The sequence below is a fragment of the Helicoverpa armigera genome, chromosome 4 (genome assembly GCF_030705265.1).
Source record: "Helicoverpa armigera isolate CAAS_96S chromosome 4, ASM3070526v1, whole genome shotgun sequence".
Lineage (NCBI taxonomy): Eukaryota > Metazoa > Arthropoda > Insecta > Lepidoptera > Noctuidae > Helicoverpa > Helicoverpa armigera.
Genome location: NC_087123.1, coordinates 2745135 through 2757492, shown reverse-complemented (window position 1 = coordinate 2757492; position 12358 = coordinate 2745135). Strand labels below are relative to the sequence as shown.

Genomic DNA, 12358 nt, shown 5'->3' with positions numbered 1-12358 from the left:
ATGGTTGCATTCATTCTAACTGTCTGTTTTTTTATTATTAGAAAGCCTATTAAGTATAGTAATTCGTTCCTTTTCATAAATAAACACAGGATAAAATGTAAACAGAAAAAAGTCAACCTAACGCCACATTGACATTAGCGGTCCCAGTCCCACAGATTACCTATATTAACTACGCAAGTGATCGGTAAGGGAATGAAGTTCTGAAGTTTATCCGCATGTTGAAGTGAGTAAAAATAGCATACTTTCGCGCTATCTCATTCAGTAAGCGTTCAAACGTTGTTGACGTCAGACGTCAAGTCACAAATTGAAGGATGCCAAACTGTGCCATATTAAGCTGCAAGAATTACTCAAGAAAAGTAGGAAGAGACAACGGAAACGTATCATTTCATGCGTAAGTCATTTTGTAATTAAATAGGGAGTTTTATATAACATATATTTTAATATTACACCTTCATTGTAGTTTTATAACCTAGTTCGTTCAAGAAAGGAATATTAGCATCATGTTCTCTCGCTCGCACTCTATTTACGGGACTAATGTGCGAGCGAGAGCACATGCTAATAATATTCCTTTCTTTAATCAACCGGGTTATATAGTGAAACTAGTTTGGCAAAAACTCCCATGGTCTGCAGGTAGCAAGGAGGGGGGGGTGACACACGTATGCGCGGGACGGGGTATCAAGTTCAAGGATATTAAGTTCAGTCTTTTGAAATGCGTCAACGTGCGCGCGTGCGAAACATCATTCTCTAGATACCTCCAACTTTTTAAACAATGTTAAGTTCCGATACCGTACCTAGTATGTACTTACCTACGTAATGCTCACGCTCGGAGAGGACCATGGGAGTGTCACTAAAGAATTTGAATCTATAGGTAGGTATAGTTATCGGTACGGATATTGAGCCCTGACCTTGCCCAGAAGCGATTTATTGGTTTATTGCCTTATGTGTACAGTGCGCAAAGCGATCCCCACTCTTCCACCGAGAGCTCAATATCCGTGCCGATAACTATAACCGTTTAATTCAAAGACTTTGTTGTTTTTGGCAAAAAGGTGTAAGTATAGAACAGTTTATCTGAAACACGCAATTAAACGGTTAATACTCTCACTTGTCACTCAGCACTCGTGAGGTCGGTAATCTTAATTTCTGTCCAAGCAAATAGGGTGGTATAGTACAACTTGTACTGTAAAGTTCTAAATAATAATTTATTTATTTATTTATTTACAAATTTTTGTACACACACATGATAAAGAAAGATGACAGGAAAGAAAGAATTTACAAAGGTAATGCTTATTTCTAAAGAAATCTCTTTTAACAATGCAAGCGTATTCTTTTTAGGGTTCCGTACCCAAAGGATAAAACGGACCCTATTGTTTTCACTCCTCTGTCCGTTCGTCCGTCCGTCTGTCACCAGGCTGTATCTCATGAACCGTGATAGTTAGAGAGTTGAAATTTTCACAGATGATGTATTTCTGTTGCCGCTATACCAACTAATACTGAAAACTAGAATAGAATAAATATTTTGGGGGGCTCCCATACAACAAACGTGATTTTTTTGCTCATTTTATAAATAATGGTACGAAACCCTCCGTGCGCGATTCCGACTCGCACTTGGCCGGCTTTTTTGTTTTGTTTAATCATTTTTCTTTATTACAGATTTCCGCGTGATCCCAAATATAAAGAAATTTGGATTGATGCGACGGGACAAAAAAATTGGTTCCCAAATCAATACAGTAGAATTTGCTCCATCCATTTCAAAGAAGATAGCTTTACAGAAACCAAAAAATTTCGACGACTAGCTAGAACTGCAATACCTACGATAGATGTACTGAAGACTTTAACTAATTCTGAGGTTAGTGAACTTATTGATTTCACACATTGTGCAATATAACGATTTAACGATATTGTTCAAAATTAACGTTAAGGGTTAATATTGAAAATAATATTCAAGTCGCCTTGACTATCCCCAAGTAACGTGAGCTATATGTTAAGAATTAATAATATGTTTATTTTTTTGTTTTAGCAGAGTATTGGCCAAAATACGTCGAACAGACCGACTTTACGTAATACACGAAAAAGAAAATATAAGAAGGTACTACTTTAACTACAAATAATTTAAAAAGTTTTTCAAGTTAATGTTATGAAAATTACTTATTTGATACTCTGTGCTACAGGTCATACTATCGACATCCAATAGGCATCCATCCTTATTCTCACCTAAGAAAAGAAAATTAATGCACACAATGAATCTCACTCAACAAGGAAATAAACAGAACAAAATATTCTCTCTAGCATCTTTATTGAAGTGCTTAACAAAGAAATCTTTTATAATAGATGAACAAGCGAATTTGCTGAGTAATATTAATGTCACAATCAGTGAGCTTTACTCCAGAAAGATGAGGAACGCAGACCTAGAAGGTACAGCAGATTATTCACCGGAATTTCGTAAGTTTGCACTAACGTTGCACTTTTATTCAAACAAAGGATATAACTATTTGCGAGAAGTTTTTAATTTGAGTTTACCTCACCCTCACACTGTTGAAAAGTGGTACATTTCTGTGAATGGCAAACCTGGATTTAACAGCGAATCTTTAGAAGCTTTAAAAATGAGAGCGGATAATTCGAAAAATCCTTTATACTGCTGTCTTATGATTGGTGAAATGGGAATTCAGAAAAGGGTTGAATATGACGGAGAAAATACTTATGGGTGGGAGGAATTTGGTGCTCATTTGGATACTGATGAAGCACCAGAAGCTAGAGAGGCACTGGTGTTTTTAGTTACTGGAATAAATGCGAACTGGACGGTAAGTTTCGTTGTGTTAAATCATACATGTGTTATAAAATATTCCGTTTAATGATACTTACATTATTTTTTATTTTCTATAACAGGTGCCTGTTGGATACTTTTTGGTGGAAAGAACAACCAGTGAACAAAAAGCAAACCTAGTGGTGCAATGCTTGAAGAATCTTCACGAATCAAATATAACCGTATGTGGCCTTTCCTGTGACGGATATATTCCCAATGTAGCAATGGCTAAAATATTAGGTTGTAAGTTAGAACCTAATGAACAGATGAACACAACATTTGAACATCCTATTACAAAACAACCAATAGCGGTGTTTCTAAATCCCTGTCACATAATGAAGTTAGTGACGATGTGTCTTCAATCTTATGGAAATATTGTAGATGGTAACGGTAAAAATGTTTCATGGGCTCATTTTGAACTTTTAAATAATCAAAAGAATATGGCCACCATTCTTGGTAAAAGGCTTGGAAAAAGTCAAGATTTTAAAGAACCGCCAGCTGCAGTAGAATTTGTGCGCACATTTAATAATCTATTTGACATACTCACCTCAAGAAACTTAAAGGAATTCGGATTTAAGCAGCCTCTTAACTTAGACAACAAGACTAAAGTAATGGATTTTCTTGAAAAAGCAGAAGTTTACATCACTAAATTAAGAGATCCACAGGAAGGCCTACTGTTTAAAAATCCAAGAAAAGCAGGACTTGCTGGCTTGTTAATGTGTATTAAAAGCACGAAAGTACTGTTTCAGACGATGATAGAAGAGGAAAGAATTAAGTTTCTGTCAATGAACCGATTTGGTTTAAATCACCCAGAATTGTTCTTTTGTAATATAAGGGCTCATAGTGGTTGCAACGATGACCCTACATCCAGACAATTTGTGTTGTCTTACAAGAAAATGTTAAGGCATGTGGAAATCAAAACTGGCAAGGATGGAAGTTTTGTTCAATTGGAACATATTTCAATACTGGATTGCTCTTCTGCCGTACAAGTAATAAATTCTACCACAACCCGAGCATCACTTTCTCATGAAGCAGACTGTGGAGAATCAAATACCGGTGATCTTGATAAGTTTTGCAGTACCTTGCCTCAATTGACTGAATTTGGTAAGCAGAACACTACATATTACATTACTGGATACGTAGTACGAGCACTTGGAAGAATTCTCAAATGCGGTGAATGCAACAATGCGTTATCCTTACCAAAACCTGGAATAGAACACACATTTGAGTGTGTCACTTTCAATGACGAATGTCCAGTTTACCCTTCAAAGGATGTTGTTCAGATTTGCAGAGTAGCAGAATTTGAAATTGCGCAAATTGTTGACCCACACGAATTCAGAAGCAAGACTTCATTGGCTAAGACTCGGTTGATAAATAAGATTCTGCGTGCTTTTGTGGGCAGTAATATTTTCAGTAGCATTGCTATTCATCAATTTGACCAATCAGCTACGGAGAACCATTTGGTACATTTAATTAAGGCAGTGGCCAATACATATATTGATGTACGTATTCATTATTTCAGTAAGTATGGGAAACCCATAATGACCAAAAGACAATTACTTAACAAGCTGTTTTCATTCCAATGGCTTTAATTTTATTACTCAATTATCTTATGTTATATCAAATAGGTGTATCGATTTAGTTCTTGTATTAAGTTCCTTTTATTTCTCTTAATTTTTACTTAATTGTTCCGAACAAGCCAATAAGGCAAGAAGAAAATTTTAATTTTGTATCAAAGTAAATTTTAGTTCTTTCTTTAATTTTATCCCACCGTTCCAATAAAAAATAATTAAAAATAAAATGTTATTCTGAATGTATTCCTTTAGATTCCCCTGGCGATATACTCAAACTGATATTTAAAAAAAATATAAAAACTCTCGCGGACGAGAAGTTCACATAACTCGTTCATGTGACGTCACAGAAGGTGGCAAGATGATGGCAGGCTAATTTGTAAAGAAACGGTAGGACCACTTCAAAGTTAGATTAAGTAGGCACAATAGGTTAAGATAAAAAAATGCGACATGTGTAAAAAAAAAGTTTATTGATTAGTAATCGAAACAGACGGAATATTTTTCCATTACATAATTCATATTGAATACCTACAAAATTCGTAGGTATAATTTTCTAAGCACGCGGCCTAATCATTGGATTAACAATATAAATAGGTAGCTAAACTTAAAAATGATATTGTTATTAATTTTCGATAAAGAGTCAATAAATCCGTCTAAGCTACGTGTATTATTTATCACTAAGTCATTAATTAACATACCTAATCAACTATGACCGTCTACTGCGCAGTACCGCTCGGAGGAAAAAATAAATGTTTCACATTACAATACAAACGTATTCAACGCTATTTACATATTGTTTTGCGGTTCTTAATTAATTCTAGTTTATTTACATAAAATACATTACATTAAGAAGCAATAAATCTATAATTAAGCTTGTTCCACTAATGAGTTGACGCTCGTTGTGACGTTGTCACCACACCCCCAATGCAATATGTAAATATTTGATCAATGGCCCAAAAGCGTTACTTATGCACTACATTTAAACGGACACACATTTGAACAAATATTAATTCAATAAATATTTGAAGCGGTCCTATTAAAATTTGCGACAACTCGCTGCTTATTTTTTGCGTTACTATTTAAATCAACTAAACTGAATTACTTATACCGGTTTACAATCACGCCATGCCCTCTAATTAATATAACGCAATGATCAATCAGAAGTAAGCTTAGTTGTTCAATAATAATACGAAGTTAAACTCATTTGTACTCGACATCGAACTTAGATAATATTGTGCACTTGCACATAAAGATAACTGTACACTAACGACAAGTACATAAACTTATTAGTACTAGGTTTTATCTCTAAGATGAAGTGTTATTGATCACTGATTTAATGTATAGCTACCTACGATAACATTTCTATAGGTACCTCTACATATATCTCTGAAGAGGAAGTAGGTACGATTACTTATAATATTAGTCATTACAATTTGGCACCATCTTAGAAGATGTCACCCATGTCATTTACATACGAAACACATTATAGTGAGTAGTGTAACAAAGTACGAGTATATTAGTTGTGTAGCCGGCTTTAGAATTAAATTTAGAATGCGCGTTTCGAATCCATCCGCTGCGCAGTTGGTTATTTTGGTTGAAGAAACAGCTGACACATGGCAACATAGATCACGGTCCACGGATCGCATCTCACCACATGGCCAGCCAATATCAGTTTTTTTCTCCTACACCTCTCAGTTTTATCGTCATCCGGGCACTTTTATTGATTTATATGCAAAGTGTTTTGAACTCGCGAAAACGTTAAAAACATGCGAGACCGCATAAAATCGTATAAAATTGCGGGAAACCAATATTTATTTGTTAGTCCATGTTAAGGCAAAGCTACATTTCCGACGGGCGGCGAATAGAAGACTAGGATATCGAATTTACCTAAATTACGCAAAAAATTACCTAAATATATAAAAATGTATATTCGAGAAATAGTAAAAAATAGTTTTAGGTAATTCTCTGACGCACAACCAGGGCCAACTTTTCCTCATCTCTAAAGTAGTTTCGGAAGACAGATGATGTATTACATTTGCGAATTCGAGATAACGTGAGAAGAACCTTGTCAGGTTCTCCGAAAGCCTGGATGATCTCCAAATGATGCAAAGACCTAAATGACGCAACATTTAAACTAGGCCTGACCTGACGATGAACACGTCTATTAGTAATTGCGTGGCTTATGTCGTCATCATATCACACCCTCCTTTAACTAAAAATAAAATGTACTTAGAGAATACTTTGTAGCATTTATTTCACCTATTTACAACTACAATATATTCAAACTAGGTACTTACAAATACGTAAATACAATTTACTTTGTAACTGAAGAACCAGCTAGAAATGTACTCACTGCACTTAGACAATAATATAATTAAAAATTAACAAATGCCAAAACGATGAAGATCGGATGATACTTTACGCAAATGATGAAAGGAAAGGCGATTCAAGTGGAACTAAGACCAGACTGTGTGGCGACCATTGAACGGAAAAAGATGCGTAGGTCGACCATACAACAGTACGATAGGTTGACGACTTTAGACAGGCGTAGGCCACACAAGGCTCAGATTGGCATGAGAGTCCCGAAACCGCGCGTTCATATGTTCAAGGCAGCTGTTTGTCCAGAACATTCTACATACAACGATTTTACTTAATTAATTCTTTGAAACAGTCAGTGTAAACACAGCTTTAACTGCATGCTACAACTATGTACATCCAAAATTAAAAAAAAACAGCGTTTGTTTTGACGTCTCAGTACATAATACTGAAAACGTAAGATGTCTTTAGCTACATTATCTTGAATGATGCGACATTGTTTTCGCTAGTTTAACCTTAATTAGTATTATCTTTCTAGAAACATACGATAGGTGTTTCGTCTATGTTTGACTAGTGATAAATTAAAAATATTAAGGAGACAATGAGTCTACTGGTTTCGGAGTACTGTCCATAAACTAAATTAATTTGACATATTGATGGAGGAATTATCTTGAAATACTTAGTAAATGAAAAACATTATTAAGGAAAATTCTGGAACTATCAACAGTTGAATCAACTTGCCATGATGAAATCGTTGGAAAAGCAAGTAAATCGTAAACGTGGAATGCGCAAACGATACATACATTAATACGAATTAATGAGGAAATTGTATGAATACAACACATTATGTATGTACATAAATAACTTCATTAATTAAACTGTGATTCAACAATTGGAACCCACAGCTGTATGCTGAATAGACACACACCCTTGTCAAAAAGTTAACTGAGTCACAATTAGCAACCCTTTGTTTGGTTCAAATGCCATCGAAAATGCTCAATCGTGCGTGACCGTCGCTGACGTGGTTATTGTTGGTACACGTCTACCGTTCGTATCATTATTAGACATAGATATTTTATACGAAGCAAATTCAAAACCACACACGTCAACTATGATAAGCGACACATCAAGTAAATCTATTGTCTTAACTCATTTACATCAAGGTATTAATAAAACTTACAATGTTACCTACAATGACTGTCCACGTTAATATATCATTCAGATATGTACATAATTGGTAACAATTTGACACGACTTTCGTGACTATACATAATGTAAATGGATTAGTCACAAATGTTGTTGCCATTGTTACGTCTGTCGCGATTATACAAGCGAAGCAAGCGGCATCACCTACTTGGAGGAAGTGAAACCATTTAAGTGAGCAGTAATTAGTAGAAGATACCACAGTTGTGCTAAACAGCACAGTTGAGTTGGAACCGAGCCAGAGGGTTCATTTGCCGCTGCCGTGTATTCATCCTACATCTTAACTTCTGTACGTTATCAATTCTGGTAACCGTTTCCAAGTAACGGATCACCTGGTATTTCAATAAATTGCTTTTCACTTTTACAGCCATTTATTATCCAATTTATTTAACATGCAATTTGCATGAGCCGCTTACGTGAGCTGTTATCAAGTCCCTTGTATTCCTGTACATTTAAACAGCGGGAGAGTAGATAACGTTAATGCCAACGTTGGCTGATTGGCTATAACTTAGTTATCTAACTACAATCTCCGTCTTCCTGGCCGGTCCGACCTGTGCTACCGGTGGCCGGTTCGGTTGCAAATGGATCACGCCTATAATTTGTTCCGCAGACTTACATAGTTGTAGCCAGCGCCATTACTTTATTTCCATAGCCTGCTTAACCTTGGGCGAGTGAACATTTAATCGCGAAACTATCAATTACCAGACGTGACCGGTTTCAATACAAACAAATTGGAAAAATGACGTAACTCGCATCCTGAAAATTGCGTAATAACCGGTGTGAAGGAAGACAATGAGATAGATGATATGCCAAAGGAGGCACTTCCGTTGATTATGATTATTAAAACGTATGGTCACGCATAAATTGCCTATGAATATTAATGAATCGTTTGTAAATTTCGTAATTATTTCTGAGTAAGATCTCGTCGAAGCATGCATCCTTTCACCACAGTGGTCAACTGCATAGCGTAATAGCATATACTTAGCTTCCACTTACGGAGCTTAGAATGAAGTAAGGCATGTCTATGCAGTAAAGCTCTGTGGAATGATCTTGCTTCGCATTCACGTTCATCTGAACGCGAAATGACTTCTAGTGATCGTGATACTATGTACAAACAAGGCAAGTATAATTTACTTAGTGAGTTAGTGCAAATATTTTAGGTGTGTCTTGGCCTAGACGTCGCCACTAGTCTTACAACCATTGTGGCTGAAGGTGTGCCCACCTGGATTTTATGCGTACTAAAAATATTTGTGTCGCTTTTGATAGGAACTATAATTTCAGCTGACACGATTTTACGTCTATTAATCAACTAAGAGTTATCTCACGAAATTCCAATCTTCTATTATTTTGAATTTGTTGTTCATCGATTCATATCTAAACAAACGCCTAACAAAGGCATAATTCCGAATCATTTTTCCGCATTAATTTATAGCCGACCTTTCTACGGACGTTACCGGTCCGACTTGCAAGACAATTTTAAAATACCTCGAGGCTACAGATAACGGCTTCATTATGTGCAAGTGGATGTAAACGGCGCTTAACATTGTTGCACAAGACACTAACGGAAGTGCGCCAACTGAAAGAGCTATAGCTGTCGTAGCTATGGATGAGTGTTTTTAAAAAACATGTTCGCACAAAGGGAAAGTAGCAACTGCCTAGTAACAAGGCACAATCATCGGTTGTGCGTGCAATTCCAAACAGCCAGTGGGTCACGCCTTCCGTTACGGCTTGGAGCTCAGACAAAGGGCGACCGGGGGACACACCTGTCCTGGTCGGCTTTGTAATTTCATACAAAATTACCTTAATCAGTTCACAACGCGCGACGTCCCCGTTTCATTGATTGAAAAGTAAAAGTAATAACACATATGTAGCATAAATCTATTACTGATGCAAATATGTGCAGTATATAATTATCGTTCTAGCCTAATGAGCGCGTTAAACATTTCACTATCTTGCTCACGAGGACTACTTCTTTCTATGGCACCTTGCATATTTATGAGGAATACCTCGACCCGCCTTTTGACCGAGTTTTTATAGCATCCTCAGTTGCACTGGTAGCATCGCTGTAATTGCAACTAAATACATACTAGTACATACAACGTTATGGAATGTTTGGGGTGCATAGTGAAAAGGCCAAGCGAACCGTTTACAAGCAAGCATTCACTCAAGCAATGACTGATGACTGTCCTTAATCATAGATCCTACACAATAGGTATAAGCAAATTAAATCGTCGATAAAAACAAAGCCTAGGTACACCTTCTGACTGAAAATAAGCAAGACAAGGAAAAAAACCATGAACAATACATCTTAGAAACAATTTATATTCCTGTTTTCCATTATCTGCAATGCCGTCATCTAGCAAAGTCAAGTTCTTTCACCTTCAAAGTGAGGCATAAAATACGGTGGTAATAGTGGATGAAGTCCAGGAATAAGTCCTAATAGATACTTGACAGGCGAGCGTCAGGCCGGAGCTTTGACCGACAGTGTGCGTCAGCGGTTTTGTGTTTGCACGGAAATAGCGCGATCTATGAAAACTTTGGCATCCTATACCTTTGCAGGAGACACGGCCACCTAATTTCAACGCACTTTTGTGACCGGGAGAGGTGTAAAATGTATTTTTGTAGACATAAACTAAGAACCAAACTGAATATTTACGCAATATCCTATGTTTAGCGCGGTTGCCATTTAAAGACTCAGGTTTCTCAACTGTACTTTGGAAAGGATGTTCATGTCGTTTAAGTATGTGTAAAATTGAACGTAAGTGTAGTTATAATTGTCTAAAAATAAATTAAACAAACACTTTTCGCTGACTACTTCTCAGAAACTAATTAAACAGTTTCATAATTTAAACACTAGTCAGTTGGAGATACATTACGTACCTGGAAATCTTGTAGAAGGTAGGAAATGTACAGTTCCGATATGGCTGACTATTATGGTTGGATGTAGATTTTCAATGAAGAAATCGCAGCAATTAGGGCAGATTTGGGTACCTGTAAATATATATGAACATTGGTTTTGATAACTATGTAATATGCAATAAAAAAACTGGTTTGATTAATGACAGTCGTGGCCGTCAAATAATGGTCTTAAAAATGGTAGGTGGAAAGATACTCTAATTAAGGATATCTGGCACACCATGTTCTAAAAAAAATTACTTCAATTAGTATTTAACAGAGCAGTTTCATCATTGTCACATTTTATTTTGGTGAACCACCGGGACGTTCACCAACGCAAATGGAGTTGACGCAAATTTAAAATGAATTGGGCAATCTTCCAGACAACGGAAACCACCAAAACTATCACAAATTTTAATATAACACAGTTATCGTTCAAATTGCACACATTTCCCGATTATAAAGTCTGCCTACATAGTCCCATTTAACATACAGGCTTCCGTGTTTCGCATTCTCGACTTGAAATTACTCAGACAAACCAATTGCCAGCGAAAACCACGTGCTATCTCAGATCACTATAGGAAACGTTATAATAACGATAGTTTAAACAGATATCACGAGTGGAATACTGCTGCTTTATCGTAGGAAATGGCCGCTGCGTCAATGCGGATGCGCAAAACGCGTGAATATAAAATGAATTGCTACAATTGAACAAAACAGATTGTGCTATTTTATTTTAATCTTATAATCATTTGTGAATTCACGCACGGTGAAAAGCGCGTGGCAAAACTGTAAACATTGCGAAAAAGCAGAGAAGAAGCAGACTGCGCGCGAACGACCACGTAGATAAAAATTAAAATAGATTTGGCTAGGCGCCGCGTACGCCGCCGGTGCGCTAAACAATGCTGGAAACTAGGTCGACAATCTGTTTACTGTGTCAAAAATGCGAACAATCTGTTTCAGGTCCCGCCACCGCATCTGGTAGGTAATAGAATAAGCATTGAGTATCAGTCTTGAATTACTTGCAATTTGTATTCGATTTGCTGGATTTGCATTTGGAACAGCTTTTAGCGTATCTAGTCCATAAATTAGGTTTTGTAAATTAGCGTCAATCAGTCAGAAGAGTTATATTATACAAAACTAGGGTACGCCAACATAAACAAGTGGGCACAAGTGTAAGGTGGTTGGCCATGATCAAGTCGGCCTCCCACTCGGCGAACTCAAAACTTGAATTATATCGCCATCAAAAGATTCATTGTTGTAAATAGCACGAATTTTACAAGTCCCATCGATACAGATAACAGATAAATTAATGAATACGAAATTATTGAGTGTTCACGGAATTCCTACATTTCTTACATAAATGTTTTTATGCAAGGAAGTAAAGAAGTGTCCTTGTGGAACTATCTTCCGCGTTAAACTGTCTACAAGAAAGTAATTCTTACGAATCATTCAATATACGAGCGTCGCGTCGAATAATATTTAAGGGTCAATTAGCATAAGGCAGTAATATCTGTAATGACATATTTCCGTGTATCAACATAAAGATGCACCTCGAGATGAGACATCCTGC

The 12358-nt window shown here is 36.5% G+C and overlaps 1 protein-coding gene across 5 annotated transcripts in view; it reads right to left on the bottom strand.

Moving 5' to 3' along the window:
• Window positions 1-12358, bottom strand: part of LOC110370503 (MAP kinase-interacting serine/threonine-protein kinase 1) — a 72142-nt gene that overhangs the window by 42723 nt on the left and 17061 nt on the right. For 3 of the 5 annotated variants that reach the window (XM_021326332.3, XM_049846976.2, XM_049846977.2), the window contains exon 2: window positions 10771-10881. The exons of the other annotated variants lie outside the window; for them this stretch is intronic. Coding sequence is in view for 2 of the 3 variants with exons in the window: in XM_049846976.2 (XP_049702933.2) it covers window positions 10771-10881 (111 nt within the window). In the remaining variant the exon portion in view is untranslated. The remainder of the gene's footprint in view (window positions 1-10770; window positions 10882-12358) is intronic. 5 annotated transcript variants of the gene reach the window in all.